Source organism: Cyprinodon tularosa, unplaced genomic scaffold (assembly GCF_016077235.1).
Source record: "Cyprinodon tularosa strain WSP-4 unplaced genomic scaffold, ASM1607723v1 ctg364, whole genome shotgun sequence".
Classification (NCBI taxonomy): Eukaryota; Metazoa; Chordata; class Actinopteri; order Cyprinodontiformes; family Cyprinodontidae; genus Cyprinodon; species Cyprinodon tularosa.
The window spans coordinates 175001-200482 of NW_024039079.1; the positions used below are offsets into that span (position 1 = coordinate 175001).

Consider the following 25482-nt stretch of genomic DNA (forward strand, 5'->3'; position numbering starts at 1 on the left):
AATCTGTCAGGAGTTGGGTTCTCTGGCTTTCCATCTGGGGGCCATGTCTAAGCTTCTGAGGACAAAGAATGTCTCCAGAGTGAGTACTGGCACCATATCTGGTATGTTAGGTAAGAATGAGGAGGAGAGGGTTGCTACTAGATAATGCGAGACAATTGAAATATTTTTTTCTTGCTGTTATGTAGCATTATCTAGTCTAAAGCAGTATTAGTGTTTTTTTTTTTTATAAGAAACTGCATAATTCTGTAAACAAACATTTTATCATGGTTCTTTTGCACCTCTTGTTTTCAGTGAAATGCTTATGCAACCAAAGGCGATTTGCACTGTTCTGAATTTTTGTCTTAAGGTCCTGTTAAAACACATCAATATGTTAACATCTTAAATTGCAACAGTTCCTTCCTTATTTTTATTTTTTATTTTTTTGTATTTTATATACTCTAATAATCCCAGAGGGTAATTACTTCTCTGCATTTAACCCATCCCCTTGGGGAGCAGTGGGCTGCCATTGTGAGGCACCCGGGGAGCAGTGTGGGGTTAAGGGTCTTGCTCAGGGACCCAGAGTTGCAGTCTGTGGGAGCGGGGGATCCAACTCACAACCTCAGGATTCAAAGCCCTATTCAAAGCCCTATGCCCTAACCACTAGGCTGCCACTCCCACTTATGGCATCTTGAATCTGAATGCAGATTAGTTGGTCCATGACTAACAATAAGTAGTTAGAGAGGCCAATGGATTTTAAAAAAGGGACAAAAGTGTACTTTTACTGCCTTTAAACAACATCGGTCCCAAGAAAATGTTTTTGTAACTTGCCGGTCAATCTACAAGTTTTTGTCAGACTTGAGATTTTGTTAAAGCAAACTCTTGTCTGTATCAGGTATTTCAAAGCCAATGACACTTTTGATACCCTGTTTTCTTTAAGATCCTCAAGCTAAATCTAAAATTGAAAATGTAACTAAAGTAAATAGAACAGAGGATTTCCTATACTAAAGGGTAACATCCTTGCAAAGATGCAATATGTCAGTTACCTTCCTTTACATCCCAGTGCAATAAATGTGGTCTACTTTTTGCAGAACTGTCATCGTAGAGGGTTTATGAGCTTTACCATCCAAAGCTTAGAATGGCTTGTCTAAGGTGATGCCAATATGAACCTTTTTACAGACATTGACTAGGCCATCTCATTTTTGTTACAATATTTAGATGTTGACATGCCACGTGCTTTTTAAATACTCATGGTGCATACATTAAGTTAACTGGTTGAAAGACCAGTTTTATAAAACTAAGAGCTGTTTAAAAGTAAATATTTACTCAGACAGACAGATGCTTAGCATCTTCTAACATGTATTCTGTTTAACTGGGCTTCATTTGCTAATTTAGCAGATCAAAGGTTTGTCTATAAGTTTCAAACAAATACAGGAACGTATTATCTTCAGTTCTGTTAGCTAATCAAAAATCCAAAAATCTTGCTTTATTATTTGTGGACCTACAGTTAACTAGAAAGTTTCAGCTAATTGGATAGATAGATAAAGCCCAGTTGACTTAACGACTATAGCACCTTAAATGAGTACATGTGTCACAATAGTGCTTGTGAAATTGTAGACCATTGAAATCTGCAAACAGCATTATATCAAAATAACATATATATATATATATATATATATATATATATATATATATTTGTAGGCTTACTGTCTATATGTCAAAATTGGCTGTGCAGATAATGAACAATTTATTAACTGTTAGCTTTTCTCCTTTTCCAAGCCACAGACATCCTAGACAAACAGAAATATTTCCATATGACACAAATTTGTAGCGGAAGAGAATGATTGATCCCAAATAATAAAAAATGAATCTAACTTCATTGTTAGAGTTTCTAATTACAATCCAATCATAGCAATTATATCCACTTTCTGACAGTGATAGAAAGTCTGATTTTACACTGGGGCAGATGCTCTTTGTTAAACAGTGTGGACTAAGTGCAGGAACGAGTAAAAGGTCAGGATCTGGCTCTTTGCCTGTAATTGTGTGTGCCATCCGGTAGTGGCCCAGCAGCAACATCGTGTTCTAAAAGGCTGAAATAACAACACACACGCACACATGTACAGTTGTAAGAAGCTTACTGACAGATACTTGTTTATGAATACGTGAGAGCACGTGTTTATATGAACACAAGTGTGTAAATGATGGATGACAGTCATGGGCTCTAAGTAGATGTGTGATTTCAGCTTTGCAGCAGCAGTAAATGCTATATCTTTTACAGGGCATTAATCTCATTGAGCTGAATTAGCAGTTGAGATAAGGTTTCAGAAGCAATATCATATTTCCACTGTATTGTCTTAACCATAAATTAATATTGTATTCAAAAAATATAAAAGCACATTGGTTAAAAAATTATTTTTCCAGAGATTTTATGTCTTTGTTTTAGTATTTTCATTCTACATAATCTTGGGACAAAAAAAAACAAACTAAATGATCTGGAATGCACTCACAAAGGCCTGTGTTGCTCCTGATATGAACCTTAAGGTTATTTACCAAGGCGCTCTTCTAGTATTAGGAAGCATTTATTAGATTATCGATTGTTATGTAATGTACATGCCCAAAAGGAATTGGAAAAAGCCATTTATTTTGTAACCACTGTCATAGAGTATAGCAATACATCTCTGTCTGGTTTATGTGCTAATACATATATTTTCAAGTATTATGAAATCTCTTTCACATAATCTAAAATTCCTACAACAGCTAAACCTGAGCCGAATCGCTCTACAATGAACATTCCTTAAAACAGAGTTTGAAATTTAAAAAGACTTATCCTTTATGTGATTACAGATAAAAAAATCTATGCTTTTTTTAAATAAGAACAAATGTAGATTGAGGTAGGCAGGAAAATCCAAATGAAGATTACATTTCAAACATGTTCAACTGTATAAAAAAACAAAAACAACAAATGCCAAATTAAAACATTCAAATCAATTGAAAACATTTAAAACAATATTAACATAACACATTTAGTGTTAAATTGCATCAAAAATCTATTGAGTGCACAAAGAAATGCAAAAGCTAATATGAAAATTATTCATTTAAATAAAAAATGTATTGCATAAATAGCACATTTAATCTGCCAGAGTTTATAATTATTATTCAACCGGTTACAATTAATCTTCAAATAGGTCATAAGATTTAATCAGTTAGTTAGCAACTTAATGTGACTTGAGGTTAAATGTTAGTAAAGATAACATTTTAAATGCTTTGAAGATTAGGCCAGTGTAGCCTATCTAGGGCTATAGTATTCAATTTATTTTTTCCACAATTAGTTATTCATTTTATAATTACTATTAGCAAATGTTTGTATTTCATGCATGTATGTCAAACTAAAATTAGGCAACATTGTTAGATATTCAAACTACCTATTTATGTATTGAATTGCGTCCTTTTAGGCACTGAACCAGGGCAGCATTCAGGGCAGCCACTGGTGATCTCTCTATTAGACTTAGTGATATCCAGCCTTAGTCCATTCGGTGCAGGGGTAACGTCAGGATAAATGTGTGTGCGTGTGCAGTAAAAAAAAAAAAAAAAAATCAAACAAAAAAAAACTGTTAGTCGTGAGTAAATCTCATGATTACTCTCTCCGGATGATGAATGCCTGTTTTGTCAGTGTTCTGAGCTGTAAATCTCGCGCACAAAGGCATTATCTGCTGCTTGATTTTTAATTTAATCTCTCTCCCCTGGAAGCGGGCCAAAACTACTCCCATTTGAACAGCCTGAGCTCAGGATATTCACCCAGCGTCACACTTGCTGGGGATGAAACCTGCTGGACTAAAGAGGCATTTCTCACCTTGAAATATTTCTGCTCTTGTGTGGCTCACCGGGAGGGTTGGGACAACTTTAATGTGGTTTGGAGCCTGAGGTCAGAGTAAGCGGTGTGCGCAACAGATGCCACGCCGAGAAATAAGCCTTTAATACCCGGGGGACTCTGGAAAGGGTAACTATAGTCATCTCACCACGGCGCAGCCTCCAAACTCATCCCCGGTGCTGCTCCGCGCGTCGCAATCCGGTTGGGAACTTTTACGCAGGAAACTGCGCGCAAGCAGCGGTTTATTTCTGTGCGCAGAGACGCACTGAATGGAGGAAACCGCAATCTCATGGCATGCTTAACAAATAACTTACTGGAGCCAGGTGAACGGTGAATTAGGAGTATTAGAAAAGCGCAGGTGAACATCTTTACGCAGAGATGCCGCCCAAAAAAAAGGTAAAACTAACTGGATTTTCTTGTTTTATTTTATTCTATTTTTTTTCCTACCTGTACCAGTGTGTGTTTCTAAATGTGCTGAGCAGGAAGCAGTAGAAAAAGCACCATCTGTTGCACAGGGCGTTAATCCTGTCTGTGAGGCCTTTGCGCATCATTGCACTCACTATAACGCGCAGGAGCAGAGAGTTGCGTTTCCACATGCTTGTATCATCCTATGTTTCCTGCTGAATGACAGGCAGTGTTGCATAACTAATATTCCAGGGATCAGAGTGATTTAATCTTTTTCTGTGGTGTTTCTCTCTCTTGGATTGAGTTTCACCTTCCAGCAGGACAACAATCCTTAACATGCAGAGCTACAGTGGAATGGTTTAGATCTAAATATTTTAAGAATGTGTTTGCAATTAATTTTCGGAAATTGTCTCTATTCTGGCTGAGCTCCAGCGCGTTTGAAAGCAAATTAAGGAACATTTCTCTGGATGTGCAAATCTGAAACAAAAATAAACAGCTGCAGCCTAACATATTTTTTTACAGAAATGATCCTAATATGAACACTTTTAAGATCTTTTATTTCTCAAAAAATATGCATATGTTTGTTTTATCACATGAAAATTCCACCATATTGCAATTAAATTTGTGATTCTAACAGTAGCAATTGTAAAAAAAAAAAGAAAAAAGCAGTTGCATAACCTTGGAAGACACTATGCTGTGAACCTATCTCATTTTCTTTCTTTTTTTTTTTTTTTTTAACCAAGTTCAAAACAATATCAGACAACCTGCTTATTGATTATATTTGATGGAAAAATTATTGCTTCATTGAAGGTGCATTTCTTGAACTGGGAGAAAAAAACTAAACAGAAAGAATAATGCTGGATGGCCTACTGTCTTAGATTGCAGGGTTGGCCAACTACTTGTTACTTAATAGGAAAAGCCTCTTATTGGTTGTCACTAGGGTATTACATATCTGCTCCACTCCCAAGCAGACAGTAGTGCAGCATGTTTCAGAGTTGTCTGCAAGATTTCATGTTTTCACTTTAAATGTTCTTTCCAAGAAATCTTTTTTTTTTTTTGCCCTGTGCACAGTATGTATGCAAATTACAAATGCATGATCTCTTTTTGGTGCTTATGATATAAAGTTTTCAAGGTGCATATAGTTTCAACTAGTGGTAGCTCCTATATATTCAAGAAATTATCCTAACAAGAACAAAAAACAGAGCAGTCATGAAAATAAAACAAATAATCAGATAAAAAAAATACTTTTTAATTTTTTGTTATGTTAAACAAAAAATTATTGGATGACAAAAAAGTGGAGGGCTTGACCTAGGCATATTTAACTTGATAGAAAATTACGGTACATAAAGAATTAAGCACAGTATAGTTAGGTCTTTCTTGAGCTAAAACTCTCTCAATGGAGATTGAACATTCCTTGTCATGTTTTCGGAAAGATACAGGAGAAACCTTTTTAAAACAAAAAAAAAAAAGAAAAAGAAAATGGCCTCTTATTGATTGTTAGACAAATCATAAGATCAATCAATGTCAGATTAACCCATTAATAGATAGTGTGTATCCAAAATCTTTACAAAAAAAATGTCAATCTTTCTACCAATACTAGGACCTAAGGCTTTGTATATCACAAGAGCCAGACAGTCAGGCATCAAATTAATTTCATACAATTAATTTAGCACGTGTGTGCTAAAGGTGCTTGAGTTTGTGCACACGTAGTCATAGGAAGCAGAGTTGGTCTGTGTGGAGTTTGCATTTGTCTCTCTGGCCCTAAATCCTAGATTGACGCATGCTATCTTAATCTCCTTACACAGAGACAATCAGAGACCCGGACGGAAACAAACAGTGAATAAGAGAGAAAGCTCAGAACAGACACAGTTTTTTCCTTTTAATATATATTTTTTTATTTCTCATTCTCTGGTGGTATGTTTTTTTTTTTTTTTGTTTCAGCTAACAGCCCTTTTTTTCAATAACTGCTAAACTGACTACAGTTGTAACACTACCATTATCATATTTTCCCACGTATTGCAAATCGGAAAACTCATTGGTTCTGTGTGCAGTATTTCAGTTTTCAGTCTGCAATAATACTATGTTCATATTTTTGACACATTTTAACATGACTTAATAATACTGAATTTTGTTATGATTTTGTGTACAATAATCATGTTACCATATATTTTATAGTCTTGCATTGCTTTGTAAAGAGTTTACATGGTGTTTTTATTAGTTTAATGAATCATCTGTGAAGAATGTCTCACAAAAGTCTGAACCAGAGATTTCCCACTTCTCAATTTGAAGGACTTGAAGGATCTGCTTCTTACATGCTGGAGGCAAATACCCAACCTTCAGTGGTTTATTGCTGTCCTTGGTAGGTCAGGCCAGTTGTGGTAGCAAAACCAACACAATTAGGCAGATGGCAATAAGGTTATGTTTTATTTTTGGTATTTTTAGGAAAAATGAAAAAATAAGTTCTAGCATCATAAATGAAAATAAAAACAGGTGGCAAACTGTCAAACTGCCTTATCTACTCTACAGTAGCATCAGATATGGGCTGTAGAGCCAGTCTCCTTAAGAAAGGAAGCAAGACAGCTGATGAAATAGTATTTGGAGAATAGTGGATTAGAGGGCATGCATTTTTAAATGAGGACCCATTAATGTCCATAGGTCTGTGAGGCCAAGAAATTGTTGCAGTTTCTGAACTAACCTTACCAAAGCAAATAAACTTGCAGATAAACAATAGTATTATTAGAAAAGGTAATATTATACCCTTCAATGCAATAAAAAAGTAGTGGGCTATATTAGTCACAATTAGTATATGGTTACAGTGACTTTAATAAAAAGCTTTGAAAATCCTTTAATAAAACGTTAATCATTTACTACCATTAAGCTCCCTTAAATATATCTGCTGAATAATAATTTTATATTTTTCTTCTAATTTTGAAACAATACTCATAATTTCATTGAACCTGAGAACAAATGTTGATGGTGCACCCGTGAACGCAGTTGTGTAATTGATGCATGTATGCATGAAAGAGGAGACAAGCTGGCCTGGTCAATGAGTGGGTTTACTGGAGTTATTTTACGATTTTCTTAAATAAATTATGAATAGGCCAATAACTGTCTTCGGCAAACATTATGTTGACAGTGAAGTCAAAGGGGAAGTATTAAAGGTGTCAGAGTTATCATTTATTTTATTGTTGCTTTTTATTGTAGGTCTAAATGAAAGCTCCAGATGTTATTCATTAAAATGTTATAGAATTACGTATGATGAACAGAAAACAATTTTCATTCTCTAAATGCTGAAGAAAAGTGTTTCCATGTATTGTACAATATGTGTACTCAATACTTTGACATGGCTCCTCTTGTACATTTTACAATATAAATGCACGATTAACGAATAACATCTTCAGCTTATGGCCTTGCTATTTTAAGGAAATTGACATGGCTGTGATGTATTTTCCACTTGAACCAACGCAAAGTGATGCCCTGCAGATTTATTTACATTCTTGATGTTTACTGATTGGTCAGGGGGCGGTGTTACTATTTTTTTAATAACTAATATTTTCAAACATTAGATTATTTTATTATTTGGGATCAGTGGGGATGGGATCCTTGCTATTAAGGATCCCATCCCCACTGAGATAAAATTCTATTGAAATGGAAAATGAAGTTATGTGAATTGAAGGGACACAACGTTTCCTGACCTGAATGTATAACTTACCAAAGGTAAAAGGACCTGCAGTGTTGGTTCTGGTGCCTTTCACCCTTCTCTGGACAATACTTCATAAACTGTTTCAGGTTTTGGTCATTTGGATTTTCTTGTTGTTGTACATTGTGTTAGTACTGTAGGTGGTGTGGGGCACATGCAAAAATATGCCAAGCTCCTAAGACCTCTTTTCAAACTGAAATGCCAAATTTCTTTTATCTGAAAAGAGGAATCTAGACCACTAAGTAACAGTCCAGCTTTTTCTTTTCTTAAGCTTTCTGATATTGTCTTAGCACAGGAAAGGGGACAGCTGTGGTCCATTTCTTCTACTTGTATAGCACTTTTTTAAGCCAGGAGACTTGACCAAAGTGCTACACACTAGATTCAATCACCCATTCATGGTGATTGACTCATAAGGTAAGTTACATTGTAGCCATCGAGGCTGTCGTATACTTGTGTATTGCCCAAGTTCACTGAAAGCCAGAGAACCCTTGCAGAAAAAACTCTGACATCGAACACTACTGTCGCCCTGGCTACAATCCACATCGTTTGAGTCTCCCCCCAAGCTCTGCCTACTAAACCCTCTCAAGGCTGCATGAATTCCTGTTAATTACACTTCATTTCCTTCTGTTCTAAACATTGTTTAATTGACAAAGTTCTCTGAATGGTTGTGAAAATACACACCCACTTCCATTATCTCTAATATAGAAATAAACCTTATGTTTGCATTTCTTAAAGATCCATTCTACATTTTAGTTTGTCCTCTTCGGTTATAACAGTGCTACATGTCAGCCAGCTGGCTTTTGGTAATTCAATGCCTCTGATTATTTCAATTTAGGGACAGCTTTCATCTTTCCAATGAAAGGCTTCTTTCCTAATGCAGTTCTCTGGCACATGCCAAAAGAGCCGTGTAAACACTTTTGAATAGAGAAGAGTCACCTTCAGACTAAACATCATGGAATCCAGCCTTGCTTACTCACATACTGTATCTTCCACCATCTTCTGCCTATGCCTTATGTGCATACCTAATCATGATAAAACAGTTCTATGGTTCTTCAGAGTGGACAGATGCAGATAGTATAACTGACTAAAATACAGAGCTGTATAAAGTACTTTAAAAAACCCAACTAAGTAAAAGCAACTTAACAGAAAATTAATTTGGAAAAAGTGAAAGTCACTTGTGACAAAAGTACCTAAGTAAAAGTCAGAAAATTGTTCACAATAATTAGGAAAGTAAAGGTAAAGATGCTACCTATTTCCTTCCTTAGAGAAGAAGCAAGATATACTGTTATTTTATTGATCCCTTTACCTCACTTGGGTAAAATAAAATCAGCTAGAATTTGTTGAAAACCTGCTTTGGCCCTAAGAAAACATAGTACCGTATTTTCACGACTATAAGGCGCACTTAAACGTCTTTTTTTCCCCTAAAAATGTGCGGTGCGCCCTTTGGTGCGGTGCGCCTTATGTGTGTTGTAACTGCGACTTTTGAGACCACCTCATTGAGGAGACGATGAAAGAGTGGCTGAATGTAAGGAGACCAGGTGTTTTTTTTCCACTCATCACCATCGCTGTTAATATGTAACTCCATGCGTGCCCATCTCACAGCTGATGTGAAAAACATGGGGAAACAAATTAACGCTGTGCTCGCTGTTCAACTGCTCGACATCGGTGTGAACCGGACCCAGCAGGTGCAGCAGAAGCAGCGAGTTTACATGCAAAGTCAATTTTTGACGCGCGTATAGGCGCAGCAAAAGGTCCCGGAGCGCGTTTTGAGCAGCAGGTGCAGCACGTCGGGAGCGTTTATTAAGCATCTGACGCACCGCCAACGTGCTGCTGCTGCTCGAGATGGAAAAATTGAAGTTTTGCTGCTGGACGTGCCGCATCAACCAATCAGAGAAGCTGATCTGGGAGCTGACAGCGAGACAGACACAGCGCTCTGATGACATTAACGCAAATGAAAAAGGCTGGATGGATGAGGAGATGATGAAAGGCAGGTGTATGTGAGGAGACCAGGTGCCTTTTCCATGCATCACCATCGCTGCGTGCCCATCTCACAGCCGATGTGAAAAAAAAGGTGAATCAAATGGATGCTGTGCTCGCCGTTATCCCGGGGGTCTGACAAAGGAACTTCAACCGCTCAACATCGGTGTGAAGCGGCCGTTCAAAGTAAGGATGCGAGCGGCGTGGGAGCGATGGATGACAGACGGAGACCACAGTTTCAGGATAAGTGGAAGGCAGCGCCGGGCAAGTTACGCCACCGTTTGCGGATGGATTGTAGATGCTTGGACTATATTTGCAGCTATATTTGCTGTGATCAGTGGGAATAAAGTAGTTTTAATATGTTTTTAAGTGAGAAAGTCCACCTGAAAACTTAATTGCAATCAGTTCATCCAGATTATCTATTTCTGTCGGAGGCGCTCAGACCCCCACATACCAGCGGTACACCGACAGTAGAAATCCCTTCAACAGCAGCCTCACCGCGGCGGCTGGCAGGTGTTTTTCATCTAAATAATTTAAACTGCAGGCACCAGGATACCGGCAATAAAAGCGAACATATTCCGTCGGCAGGTTTCAGGATTTTAAGTTAATTTAGGAGTGATCACAGCGCTGTGTCATCTGCGATGTGTCTGTCTCATGGCCAGCTCGCAGGTTTGATTAATACTTTGTAATAAATACATGAATAAAGCACAGTCATACTCAGTTTTGCCCCCGCTGTATTTTTAAATACGCAGTAGAGGTATTTAAAGGTAGTAGAGGACATGTACCTGTATATAAAAAATGCGCCCTATAGTCCGGTGCGCCTTATGTGTGTGTTAAATACAGAAATGGCACACATAACTGAGAGTGCACCTTTTAGTACGGTGCGCCTTATGGTCGTGAAAATACGGTAGTATGATGTTTCCTTTCCCGTAAACCTTTATTAGAGCTAATTTTATACCAGAGATAACAGGACTCACATCTACTTTCCCTCTTAACATAATTTTTTTTCTCTCCATTGCTTTTGTGTGAACACACAGCTTTGAAGCTCAGAAACCTGGAAAACATGATGCATTTATAGAGCTGCTCATGCTTTCTGATTTTCTCTTGACAGTTGCTTTTTAGCACTGGCTGCTGATGCTCCCTGAAATGCTGAGTAATATGTACAGTAGCAGCCATTCAAAATGTCTCCATTTTACCTTGATGGGCCCGGCTGGTCCCCTACCATTCCCTTTTTTAAACAACAATCTCTGTGCTAAAATATTCTTTCTGTTATGATTTGTGGACATTAAGATCTAATGAGAAGTACCTTATCCTGGTCAGACCCTGTAATTCAGTGAAAGGGTGGAGTCAGAGTGAAAAACTATGCACACTCAGCTGAAGGAGGGGGTCACTCCAGTGGCTGGAGGTTGGCTGCCATTCGGCTGAGGTTTGACTGGAAAGGGCCATTTTGAATGGAATCATTTTCAATAAATTAGAATGAGTTCTGAAAAGGCTTGTTTGTCAGGTTAAAATCCCTCCTTTAAAATTACTGTTAACTAAGTATTAAACATGCATTTGATTTATTGTACATCACATAGCTTTACCAGGATTTTTTATATTTGCCTGGTGTAATATTCATTAAATGTAATTTTATTAGCTGTATGCAGAAAATCCTCCAACATGAACATGAATTCAATTCTTTAACGATCACTGGTTTTTAATAATTTATAAAAAGTTTCACTTTGTGAAATCAGTTTTTCAAATTAACTTTTCATTATGTTTATTTGATATGACTGCATCTGTTTTCACTTTTATCTTTACTCTGCTGTTACTTTGCATCTGGTAAATCATGTCTCATAAATAATGTGATTCTAAATTGATATTAACCTTATTGCAATCATTTTAATTCAAATAAATACTATTACTATGACTACATTTAAATAAGGGGACTTCAGCACAATAAACCTAAGTAAGACATGTCTAATTCGGTGGGGCTGTTTAGTACTGTTGGCTGGGTGAAGTTGGCTTGCAGGAGAGGTGAGTGCTGTGCGAACAGATGTCCACACTTGGGATGGATAAACAAAAAGAGATGATTGGGCCTATTTTGTTCCAGGGGAATTTTGTTTCTATTGCTCTTGGTGACGGTTTTAATTATTTTAAAATTGTTACCATACTATTCTTTTTCAATACAGGTTCCACATTTGATTATTAATTTTCTAGATACCATCTCTAACCTAGGTGTAAAACATTTGGTCTTTTTTTTTTTTCAGAAAAAAATCTACAGGGTTATTAGGTATTTTTCCCCTATTCCTAACAAATCTTTAACAAAATGTATCTACTATTCAATTCATTCCAAAAAAAAAAATGTAAAAAAACCCCCCAACCACTGTATTCTTTTTTTGAAGTTGAAGACTAAACAACATGCAACTTGAACCAAAACAGGTCCACCCCTTAGTATTGGAGAGTCATTAAGGTCGTTGTTGGACTGCTAGTTAAACTGAAACTGGCCCACGTCTCTGTAATAGGGAGTCGTTAGGGTCGTTATTGGCCTGACTTATAGAAGCAATGTTTTGGACACCCGCATGTAATGAGGATTGAGGTGATAGTGGGAAGGAATCAAATCATCTATTCAAATTTAAGAAAAAGTACTCATCTTCTAGTTTTCTTTTTTTTTTATATATGTAATTTTATATCCAAAGATGTTGACCATGTAAGCTGTGCTTTTAGTGTTTATTTCACTTTCTCAAAGAGACATGGTACTTGATGTGCTACTTTCAGAAATCAGTTGCAATAATTTTATGCCACTGTTTAATAGGGTCTGGTATTTAATTGTATTTGCGATATAATCTCAAGTCAACAAAAAGCAATTTTCAAATCACAGAGACACTCAGTTTTGATCATGGATTCATTTAACAGGATCAAGATGGCAATTCTAGGCTTACAGTGGGTTTGCTGCAGCTAGCATGCAGATCCATGCATGTAAGTAGATGTAAACACTTTAATATTCAACAGACAAAGTAACGTCACGCCACAATTGACTCAGGACAAACAAACTTTCATAGAAACAATGACAACCTGTAGCGAAGCACCTACATGCTTGTGGTTGGTGCAAAGGAAGTTCTGAATAAAATCACAATTGCAAATTTAGTTGAAAAACAAGATAACAACATCTGATTTTGCCGAAATCATTAAGCCTTATTGTTTAACTGTGTCAGAAAACATGCAGTGGTGAAATAAAAATCACCAAACTCAAAACTCAAACTTTTTTTGTCCTTTATTCTAGATTTAACTCCTAAGCCTGCACTGCTCTCTACTGCTACCTGTGGTCTCTCCATATCCTGAGAAAGGCAGGAGCCTTCAATGGCAAATAAAGCAAATTAGTCCTGGATGGAAGGGCATACTGTTGATATAGAATGCAAAGGAATATCCTGAGTGTGCACTGAACGATATGCCAACATCATGGATATGACACAGAGGGCATTCGTTACCATGTCTTTGATGGAACAGTCTAATCTCTTGGACTCTAGCACATCATTTGAAGCATGCAGGCAGGGAATCTTTGACAATGTTTGGAAACTAAAGCCAAGTTCACTGAGCTGAGTATCTTAAAGTAATTCAAAGAGACTTTATTAAGATAAAAAAAAGCTCATCAGTGACACATTTAACCAGTGTAAAACATTTTAGAAAGAATAGTTTAGTTTAAGCACTGGAGGAGTTGATTTTTCTCTTTTTCTACAGTCAAAAAGAAAGACAGAAAATATAAAGACCTCTGCTTTAATGAGAGCCAACACTTGCAGTTAACACTATACATTACTGTTTTTGCCTTACAGCAAAAATGTCCTCCAAAGGTTTTAAAATTTACATGTTCTCCTAATTCATGTTAGTGTCTCTTTGAGTTACTAGTTACTTCCCAGATTTAAAAAAGACATACCTGTCCCACAATGTTATGCTTACCTGTCCAGGGTAGACAAACATTGCTACTTATTCTGGTTTAGATGGAAACCTTTGTCAAATAGCTGTGCGCCAAAGATACAGTATAAAATGACTGAAACCTCATATCATTTGTCCATTGCCTCATGTTTTTCTTTTGAAATTGATTTGAATATTGATTTCTTACTTGATATTTCACTTAAGCATGTGTTTTTAGCATCAGTGTAATCTCATTAAATTATTTTAGCTTAAGTTTTACTGGTTGGAGATGGATCAAAGCTTTAATTGCCTTGCAGTATACAAAGTACTGTTGATTCAGTTATTACCAAAGAGTATCCAAATAAAATAAGCAAAATGCTATTGTGCCAATAGAGATATTTTCTGACAGTGTATTTCATTACTTGAAAATGCTTCACGATACCCTCCGCCTAACCCTGTCATAATGTTCTGTTTGTTGTAGGGAGAGCGTCAGGACTCTGATATCGTTGAAGAAAGAAATGCCCAGGTGCAGCTGGAAAAAGCTAAGGTACTGTTTTGTTGTTGACTTTTGTTCAGTATCTTCAATCTTGGCTTGAAAATGTGCTTTATGGAATGGCATCTCAAAAAAGTATCATGCAATGTGAAAAGGATCGTGTGAAAAGGATGCAGTTTGATTAAGGAAGTGTGATCATTATTATAGTTTCTTTATAGTATCATACACATAGGAAATACACATGCTAAATTACTATAAACAAGTCATAGCCCACATTAGGGTAAGCCCATCTTTACCGTCTAAGCATTCCCTGCTAATATGTCTAAATAAAGAATTTAAAAAGATTATCACCCACAGATTTAATGTGTTCCCACTGGTGTGTAATTAACATGGAGAACCCTTCTGGTTGTAACCCTGCTGGCCCTAAAGCCTCAACTTTTTAAACTTGAGTAATTAGCAGCTTGATTTTTGTGCCACTGAACTTTGACTCTTATAGAATTAAATCAGCAACATGATTTTTAAACAGGGAAGAGCAAACCCACTCTGTGACCACCCTGCTGCAAAAATTGGAATGCAACTAGGGCTGAAACAATAAATCCTACTAATTTGATTAATCGAGTATTAAAATAATCATCTAATTTAGTAATCAAATAAGCATTAATTGGAGTATATAGATGTGAAAACATGCCTTTAGCTGATGGAGCAAAGCAATCATAGCAGTAATTATTAGCGATGCACCGATCTGACACCTGGATTGGTTATCAGTGATTCGATATCAGGCATCACAGATCCAATTCAGGACACTTTACATTGAACAGCCTTTTCTTTCTTTTTGTGCTTTTTTTAATAAATAATATAAAATAAATTGATATCTGTGTTTTTGTTATCCTTTTTATCCTTTTATAATCAATAGTTTTTCAAAAATAAAAGTTAGTTTCAGCTCTAAGTATAACAGAGTTTTTATCAAAAATGACATAATTATTTGTTGTACTGGAAATATAACAAATGTTACTAGCAACTTTTGCCTGGGCTTTTCTGTGTCACAAATGTATTGGATATATATATATATTTAGTATTTATATTTAGTTTTGCATTTTTAATTCTTACATCTGTTTCATGTCCTCAGTACAAGCCTGTTGCATTTGCTGTACGTTGCAACTTCTCTTATACACCAGCTGATGACGACAACGTCCCTGTGCCAGGGCAAGCCGTCACCTTTGAGGCCAAAGACTTCCTGCATGTCAAAGAGGTGAGCATTAACCAAAGAGCAGTCTGCATAGGCCTATCTAAAAAAATTGAAACGTAGAGGGAAACCCATCAATTTAGAACTTCAGCTCAAAAATGAAACTTATTCTGTAGAGATTCCTTATAAACATATTCACAGAATAATGCATGTGATTTTTTTTAAACATGAAGCTTAAGTGTTTGTCACTTCTCATTGATGCAGTAGGTTAATATCTTTGCATTACCTTTTTTAAACTTATGTAGTCCTTACATTTTAATATAAAATTTGCGGTTTGAAGCTGTATGACAAAATCATTAACTTTAACAGGAATATAAGCTTAAAAAAATCTATGAACAATTTTTGTACAAGTATTTGCTTTCACTTGTTAAATGGAATTGCTGGTATACATTAACTGGTGATAATCTAAGTTACTGAAATATATATGTGTTGAGAGGCTATCATGAAATATAATAAAGCTATGTCATGAAGTTAATTAATTATGCTGAATCCAATTATATTTACATTACCATTGTGATTTTTGCTTTGAAAATGGAAGAAATTCAACAATGAGTGGTGGATTGGCCGGCCAGTGAAGGAGGATGGTGTAGTGGGCTTCGTCCCGAGTCCGGTCAACCTGGAAACCATTCTGATCAGAAGAGAAGTACAAGCTAGGAAAGCTGCCAAGGCCTTGGCTAGGTATGTAAAAAAGGCTGCTTGAATTACAGTGTTTTGATACAGTGATCAATTAATAGAGTCCTTCAATATTGGCTCATTTTAAATAGGTCCTAAAAAAGAAATGTTGGAAAATAATGTTCAGAGGTGTGAAATGTCTTTGAGAATCAATTGCAATGAGATCTGCTTATATTCTACAACAAATGAGTCGTTAGTTTCAAACTATTCCTAATTTGTCGGCTTTTTTTTAATTAACAACCAGGATCAACTTATCTGCAAAAGTAGATTAGGTTAACACTATTTTTGTATGCGAATGAAGCAATGAAACAAGCCAGAATCACAGCTGTAGAAAGAGAAGGTGTGTGCAAGAAGATTCCAAATATGGCCTGATGTTTACAACTCTTACACACTTTTCACAAACTTAGTACAAACTGGTTTGCAACATAATAAAAGGGCCACACGACTTACACTAGCAAAATAAAAGACAGGATTTTGTTTTTTATTGTTACTATGACATTTTCGATATTCCATCTCATGATTATTACAGTAGGTTACTTGTTCTTTATACGTTGCTAAGTTGTTACAGTTTCTTAAAATATAAAGATAACACGTAAGTATAACGTTTTAATGTTAATTGTGGTTAACATTAACATTGTGGTTGCCTAAATCAACACTAGGTAACTTTTGATCTAAGCATGTTGTGTCAATATACAGAACTTGGTGGGATTCAATTGTCTGTGCGGGCTGCTCTTCTCTCTCTTCTCAATCACTCGCCTAAACTTGAGCAAATCAGATCTGTCACTAAATAAGCAGCACTGCTTTACAACAGTCTTAACTATCCTTAAACATTAGAGCTAATCAAGCTAAAAGTTTTTTTTAGGTAACAAAACAGGTACGACACTTATCCGATTAGACAGCTTTGGAGTGGTGAATGTGACCTTGTCTTTACAAATAACACTTATGATTTCTCAATCTGTTGGTTCAAAGTGGTCTTCTATAAGGTTCCTAAACACAGGGGGTTGCTATTTAATTTTTCATCAGGGCAGTAGTACTACCAGTAGCTTTTAGGGACAGTAAACCCTCAATTTCTAGGTTTAGTGCCTCTAGTGGCTATAAGGCATTGGAATGTATAACTGTGTCTTTATAAGTGCATCCATGATACAACTGTACTCACATGCAAGTACATTTGATTAGGCATAATTATTTTTGTACTATTAATTAAAAATATCCAAATGAAATTGAAGAGAAAAACCCCACTATGAATAAATCTTTAAAGACGTTTGGTCATTTTAACCCCTTCAGACAAAAACAATCTGAGACGAGTCTGCAAAGTGGCAGCTTAAGATGAAGGCACTAGCATCATGCATGCATATTTATAAAGTCTCAATGAAACATTTTTTACTGCAAAAACACTAATCTAGAGCTTTGTGAAGATGTGAAATTTTATCAAACCTCTACTGACTAATTCCAAACTACTCTCTTGTTTCAGCAAAGCAGCATCCCAAGCAACTCAAGATATGAACTCAAAGAAATACACTCCTCCTTCACAAGGTCAGTTTGTACATTGACTACCATATATATATATATATATATATATATATATATATATATATATATATATATATATATATATATATACACAGGTGTAAGCTATCCCGAATAATAATTCAATTGACTTTGGCTTTTCTGTATGTGAGCAGCCAACCAGCAAGTGAAAAAGAAACCGGTGAGTGATCAAGATAAATTGCATCTTCAAAGAAAATACTGTTTGCCTTTGATATAAAATGTCCACATGATTTGTTAGTATCTAACACCAATACCACCTAATACCAAATACCACCTAATACCAAATGCCACCTAATACCAAATGCAAAATGTTGAGAAGTGCTTGCTAGCAAGACCTTTTTCCTATTTTGCAATTTCTATTAGATCTCGCTAGCAAGCATTTCTCACTATTTTTGCATTTGGTATTAGATAAAATAAAGATACAATACTCTCAGGAATAGATTAAGGAGGAATTAGGCCCTGGTTTATGCATAAAAGATACATCACATTGGAAGGTGGGTATATCTCAGAGTTGAGGATTTTAAGCACTATTGATATAACCCTTGTATTTATCCTTAATAAAGGGTCTTTACAAAAGTCCTTTTTTCAAAGTTCCTTTAATTTTAATGTCCTAATACATAGTTCTGCAAAGATTGTGGCAATATTGTCCCTGAAATACAAACAGGAGTGGAACGGAACTTAAAGCACGCTGTTTTTACTGTTGCTCATGTTTACAGGCAGTGTAAAGACTGGGGGAATAAGAAAATTTTTTCAAATTGCTCTGCATTGGTCAACAACAAATTAATAAATGCCTAATGGTGTTAAGGACATTTTACATGGAAATAAAATGACTGTAAATGTCAAACTGTATATTGCAAAGTTTGCAAAACAGGCACTAACAAAAACAACAGACAATCGATCCCTGGGAACCAGGCTACTGTCATGATATGTCCTGGAAAACAACATACAGTAACATCTCATACTTCTGGGAGCTCATCTAATTTACTTATTTATGCGTACATTTCTCTGGAATTTAAAGATTAATTTGGTTTCAGTTCTTATTCTAATCTCATTTGTTTTAGATTGTAAATAAACTTTCTTTTCATCATATAATTTTCAGTTTCCTGCAATATGTGCATATTAGGTACTGTATTTATAGTATAAAAGGGCCACGGTCCCAATTGGTAAAATTTGCTGATATTTTTTTTTGGCCAGAATGAAAACATAACATATATGGTTGAAAATAAGAGATGAGAAACCAAAATGCTTTGGAGTTTTTCTTTGACAAACAGCTTATAAAAGACATCTCATTCCAAGTTTGCATTGTTGGCTGAGCAGAAAGAGTAACAGATATTAAATATACAGTTTTTGTTCATGCAGCAAACCCAAAGCATAAATTAATAAAACTTGTTGCTTTCTTCTTTTCCCTTAAAGAATATAACAACTGAATGTAACAATTAAACAATGTTGTAAGTTGTCTGTTCATCCTGATAAGAAAGCCAAGGGGTTTAATAAAAAGGCCCTTTGCTTATAACAAGATGCCCCCTCCCCCTATACAATCCTTTTGCATCTACAGGGCGAGCAGACGGCCATGTATGACGTAGTGCCTACTATGCGTCCCGTGGTTCTGATGGGACCATCCCTTAAGGGCTTAGAGGTGAGCTTTCTTTAACTTTTCATTCAGTTCACTTTGTTATTTTTTTCATTTCAAAATCTCTCAACAAATGTAATCTAAATATGTTTTCCAAGACTACAAGGTACAATTCATATCAGATTGCAGTCATGCTTGAAAACTTACATACCCTTCCATTAAAGACAGAACAAAATCAGCTGCCAGTGAAATAAATAAAAATTGGCAAAAGGAATTAATAAACAAAATATAAAAAATAGTAATCATGACAATAACATATATATGTATATTGTCATGATTACCATTACATATGTGTTCTGCAACTGTTTACATGTGATTTTTTTTCTTATTAAAATTGTTAAATTCAAAACTAATATTTTATGACTAAATTTAATAACTTGTTCCTTTTTTTTTTACTTTTGTGCTATTTGAATTACTAGTCTTATTTATTATCTTTTATTATTTCTTACTGTCAATGGCTTTGTAGGCATCTTTCAATGAGAGCAGGTATATGGGATCATTAGAAGGGAAAATGTCCTGTTTAACATCCTGCAGAAACAGGCTAAATAAGAGCGACTGGCTGGAGCAAATAAAGTACAGAGAAAAAAAACACATACTAGTCCTGGCCCTTTTTTTAAGGAGTCAGTGGAGATCTAGGAAATAGATACAAGCAAACAACAACACACACAGATGAGAGTCCTTTCAGCTACTCCCTCATTCAGGGGTCGCCACAGCATGCCATGATCATGCACACAGACTTGGTTGAGTATCCATTCAGATAATAAAAAGAGGAATCACCTCATGTATACCTTCCATACAAAGAAAATGAACACGGATCAAATTTAATGGTATCTGCAAACAATTGATAGAAAGAGCAGGAGAAAACAGCCAAGAGAGTGTTAAGGTACAGCACCTACAATAACAATCTAGCAAACCAATTCCTTTTTTATTTCTAAAATTCCAGGTCACTGATATGATGCAAAAAGCACTTTTCGACTTTCTAAAACATAGATTTGAAGGGAGGTAAGTTATTCTTTAATTACATGTTTTAAACCTCTCTTTCTTCAGACTGTGAAATAATGCTTGTTATTTGTGTGCTCTCTAGGATCACCATTACGAGGGTCACAGCGGACATCTCTTTGGCTAAACGCTCTATCCTCAACAACCCTGGAAAGAAGGCCTTAATTGACCGGACCAACACACGCTCTAATTTAGGTACGTAGTTTAGCATCCATCTCTGCAGCTAGCCAATTTTTCTTTGAGGTTTTCACTTTTTATTTGAAATACATGTGCAAAGACATGAGTCCAACTGCATCATTCAAGTAAAATACAACTATGTCGGTCCTAAAATAAGTTCAGATAATATCATTCTAGAACTTCTGCCAGCTCTTGTGGAAATGCCGGATATTTGAAGTTCTGTTATATTTTATTCATTTGATTTGAATTATTTAAAGATTAATGTATGTTTTTTGTTTCATCACTGTTACAACTGATACCTCACCCTCAGTGCTAGAAAGTTAAGCACAGAATCTGAGACCTTGATGGTTGTTCTGTTGTTTGTGTGTAACTCTCTGGGCCACTTCAAAATGTAAAATCTTTGTCAAAGGCAGAGGCAAATTTATTTGTATAGCACAATTCAGTAAAAAGACAATGCAAAGTGCTTTACATGATTAAAATATAGGAAAAGAAAACAGAATCAAAGCAAGTAGGAAAAATATAAATAAATAAAAGAAAAGAAAAGAAAAAAAATGCAGAAACAAAAAAGCTGCTTCTCCATGTTTAGTTCTGGTTCTAGGCATGCAGAGCAGGCTGGAGCCAGAAGACCTGAGTGGTCAAGAGGGTTGATACACTGATAGCAAGACTGTGATGTATGTAGGTGCTAAGCCATTCAGAGATTTATAGACTAACAGAAGTATTTTAAAGTCTATTCTCTGAGATACAGGGAGCCAGTGCTTATTATTATACTTCTTTCAAAACGCAGGTCGTTTTTCAAAGTCATCAACAACACTTCAATCAGATAAACCAGAGAATTTAAATGAGCCACATTTTCATCTAATATGTTTGCAACTCCAAGATCAAGATAGATGTTTTTGTTTCACAAAATGTTTCATGAAGCTGCTTTGCTATTCATTTCTTAATTAGCAGACGCTTTTTGTTGTGTCATGCTCAGCATCTTTCAGCGTTGTGAAGCTAAAGACATAACCATAATAAAAGTGTGTGCTTTTATTTGTAAAAAAAAAAAAAAGTAAAGTAGGAAATAATGTGAGAAACAATAGTGCACTATGCTTTGCAAAGTGAACCTTGCAATAAAATATTGTTTAGAAATGTGATGTAAGTCATTCAGGCCTAACACTGCTATCCTGACTGATCTAAAGCTATGCATCCCTAAAGGCATCAAGCTGTGATGCTCTATATTTTCTGATATATTTCGATCAAAACCAGCATGAACATGCTCCATTTGTCAGATTTGACGAGGAAGTTTCGAATCAATACGTCTTATCTTGTAAACAAAATGATTTTTAGATAAATTACATGTTTTATTACATGTTTTGTGACGTTATCCTGTAAGATAGTCACAATTACCTCCCTGTGTTCTCCCTGATCCTTTCAATACATTCCAGTAGATGAGGAGAAAAAGGTTTTAAAAAGAGCAGGGATAAGATTTACTTGATTTTCTCTTGTCTCTCTCACTGCTGTCTCATCCCAGATACTGCTGGTATGTACGACTGAAAGCACTGGTTGTCCTTGTGTTTATGACAGCTCCACCTCCTTCCCGTTCTGCCTGTTCTTACCTTATCAGCTGCTGCAACCCATTCTCTCCTCCTGCTTTATTGATAGTAAAAAAAACAAAGAAAGAGACTTTCATCATTTTGAAAGTTATACCTAAAGTCTAGTGAAGTGGTTTGGTGTGAGTGGGTTGTCAGATACGTCAGGTAGTCTAGAAACTGGAAGTCCTTCAATGCGCTCCCTCTAGTGGCCACGATTGGATATTACTCCTCCCCTGAATTCAAGAAAGCTTGACTCATTTACCTTTGTTGATGGGAAGTATTACATTTAAAAACAACAACAAAAAAGCTGCAACATTTTATTGCAAAGCTTTTGTTGAATGCTGCCTATAAATTTTGTTCTCACTTTAAGGTATCATCTGTTATTTGCTTCGTTTAGAATTTGTTTAAGATATTATGTAAAAATAATATGATGTGATGGAAAAGGAAATAGAAACTTAAAGATAAAAACACATTTTGCTTATTATAGTGAAGCTAGGGTATGTGATGGATTGAGTTGAAACAAATTTAATATTTGGGAGATCTTGCTTTAGTATTGATATCAGGCTAAAATCGAATGATGAACTTTCCCAGCTTGCATCTAAAATCTCAGATATAAGCCAGCCCATAGATAGACTCCGCTTCTATTTAAAGTTTATGTAACCCGTTAGTTAACAATAAATAGGTCAGTTAATCTGACATATTAACTGACCTGTTGTTGACTAATGTCTGAGTTTATATCATTCCTAACATTTCACTTGAAAAAAAAAAGCAGTAATAATAGTATGTGATATTTATGCTGTTATCTTTTTAGGTCAATATCGAAACCGTCAATACTTAAAGCTACAGTATTGGTATCGTATAGAAAATGGAAAAGTTGTATTGCTTCATTCATTTTTTTTTAAACAAAGAGTGATATCAGTATAAATCAACTTCAATGCTAGGGCATTAAGAATTTAAAAGAAAGAGGGAAGTAACCTTTAAGGATTATAATTGTTTTATTTTTATAGCAGTTTAAGAAAATTATTTTTCTTCTCAATTAAGAGGATAAAATAAAGTGTAAGAATAAAACATAAAAAAATCCTGTTCTATTGAATGATCATCTTAATTATGTGCTGCAGTATCTAAAAGTTTCCTTTGGGTTTTGGCTGCTTGTTTCGCAGTCTTTACAGATTACATTTTCTGTCTTTGTAGCTCAGATCCAAGGAGAGGTGGAGCGTATATTTGAGCTGGCCCGGAGCATGCAACTTGTAATTTTGGATGCAGACACAATTAACCACCCAATACAGGTGTCCAAGACCTCCCTTGCACCAATCCTTGTATATGTGAAGATTTCCTCACCAAAAGTATGTTACATCATTCACTACCTAATAAAATTACATTATCTAAATCTATGCATTTTTTTGCTACTTTTCTTTAAGAAATGTCCTATTTTAATCCTTTCTGTTTATGTTATACTCTATATGTGTTGTGAAGGTGCTGACCAGACTGATCAAGACAAGAGGGAAGTCTCAAACCAAACATCTTAATGTTCAACTTGTGGCAGCAGATAAGCTGGCCCAGTGTCCACCTGTGAGTGACATCTGCTGGAAATCTGAAAGAGTTACAACTGCTTTGTTTTGCGCTATAAGAGATGCAAATCAATGAAAGTAATGTACAGTGCAAAAAGAAACATTCTTTCTAATACCTTTCTGAACTATGTAGGAACAGATGGAGGCCAAGTCTTATAAATAATTAAAATTTATGTAACATAAAATGTAGTAAAATGCAGTGATATGAAAGCCTTTTGTCAGACCAACTGATCCACCAATGGACCAGACTTTGCTGTAGTCACGTTTTAAGATTAAAGTTATTTAATCCGACACATCCGGAGAAAGAACATAGTGGAGAATGTCCTTTCTCCAGGTGGATCATCAAAATAATTGGTCCTCTTAATTGTCAATCATTCTGGTGATATGTTCATGTAGGGCCATCCTACATGTTCTTCCCTATGTTCAGCTAACCCTATGCTGAGAAATACCTAGCTGCCAGGCATAACTTCCCTTCTCGCACACTGGTGAGAAAACAGATTAAAATATTAACAAAAAGGGAACTTTTAAACATATTCTTATGGTTTTTATATTTCTTATTTATTAATGCCCCAACATTGAGAGTTTTGGAGCACAGATAAATAAAATTTTTACTTGTATGGAAACACGTTTCAGTTGATGTGCTACAGTCAGTGAATATATGGTGAATATATTCTCTGTTCAGCATATGGCATTTCCCGATTTTGCTATCAACACCATTCTATACAGTCAACCCTTGCTATAACGCGGTTCACTTTTCACGGTCTCACTGCTTCACGGATTTGCATCATGCATTGTTAAACTTTATTGTCAAACATATCAATGGTGGCATGTCGGTTTATAAGGATCTTTTGGCCCAGAAGAAAAAAGAGCGACAACAACTACCGATAACTATGTTCTTCTCTCCAAAAAACACACCTGCAGGGGCTCCGTCAGAACAGCAATGAAATACTGTACTGTACTGTACACGTCAGTCACTATTTGTCCTACTGTACTTTGTATTTTTTTTCATTATCATTTTTCATTTTCTCCCGTTCCAATCCGTCACGGCGGGGCGGGGCTGATCCCCGCAATATTAACCCTTCATTTCGTATTGATGATTAAAATTATTACTTATTTATTTATAACTATATTATTTTACAGCACAGTACAGTAGTTATTTGTAAAAAAAAAACAAAAAAAACAGACAACAACAACGTTTATACCGTAGGCTACTTTTATTTGTTAAACAAATGCTTGGGCCTGTAAAAAGTTTTTGTTCCTTGATTTCAATGTTGTATGGAGTATTTCATTGTATAATAACTGTAAAAAAAATAAAGGTTTCTACTTCACGGATTTCACCTATCACGGGTTCTTTTTGGAACGTAACCCCCGCGATAAAGGAGGGTTCACTGTATTATTTCTGACAAATAATTAAGAATATGTTTAAAAGTTTCCTTTTTCATTCATATTTCAATCTGTCTTCTCATCAATGGATGAGAGTTTAGGGCAATACTCTCCTGCGACAGGGGACGTAGGCTACTTCTCAGCAGCCAGGAATTTCTCTGCATTTTTTGTCGACCAACTTTCAATTTTAGGACATCCATGCATAATAAATATGAAAATATCATGAATATGTTTTATAGTTCCTTTTTTAATTATTAGTATTTAAATATGTTTTCTTATCTGTGTGCGAGAGAGGAGGTAATTCTTGCCAGGCAGGTATTTATCGGCATAACACTGGTGAGTCCGACGCAGTGGAAAAATTGCTAATCTTCTTTTGGAAAGTAA

The 25482-nt window shown here is 35.6% G+C and overlaps 1 protein-coding gene across 4 annotated transcripts in view; it reads left to right on the forward strand.

The window, feature by feature from the left end:
- Positions 1 to 25482, forward strand: part of LOC119790442 (voltage-dependent L-type calcium channel subunit beta-2-like) — a 34392-nt gene that overhangs the window by 4448 nt on the left and 4462 nt on the right. For 2 of the 4 annotated variants that reach the window (XM_038295956.1, XM_038295957.1), the window contains 11 exons: positions 14296 to 14361; positions 15434 to 15556; positions 16089 to 16228; positions 17694 to 17755; positions 17905 to 17930; positions 19326 to 19406; positions 20344 to 20402; positions 20485 to 20594; positions 22087 to 22095; positions 23339 to 23490; positions 23621 to 23716. In XM_038295956.1, the coding sequence (XP_038151884.1) occupies positions 14296 to 14361; positions 15434 to 15556; positions 16089 to 16228; positions 17694 to 17755; positions 17905 to 17930; positions 19326 to 19406; positions 20344 to 20402; positions 20485 to 20594; positions 22087 to 22095; positions 23339 to 23490; positions 23621 to 23716 (924 nt within the window). Of the gene's footprint in view, positions 1 to 3821; positions 4241 to 14295; positions 14362 to 15433; positions 15557 to 16088; positions 16229 to 17693; positions 17756 to 17904; positions 17931 to 19325; positions 19407 to 20343; positions 20403 to 20484; positions 20595 to 22086; positions 22096 to 23338; positions 23491 to 23620; positions 23717 to 25482 lie in introns of those variants that run through there. The other 2 variants (XM_038295959.1, XM_038295958.1) reach the window with 2 other exon arrangements.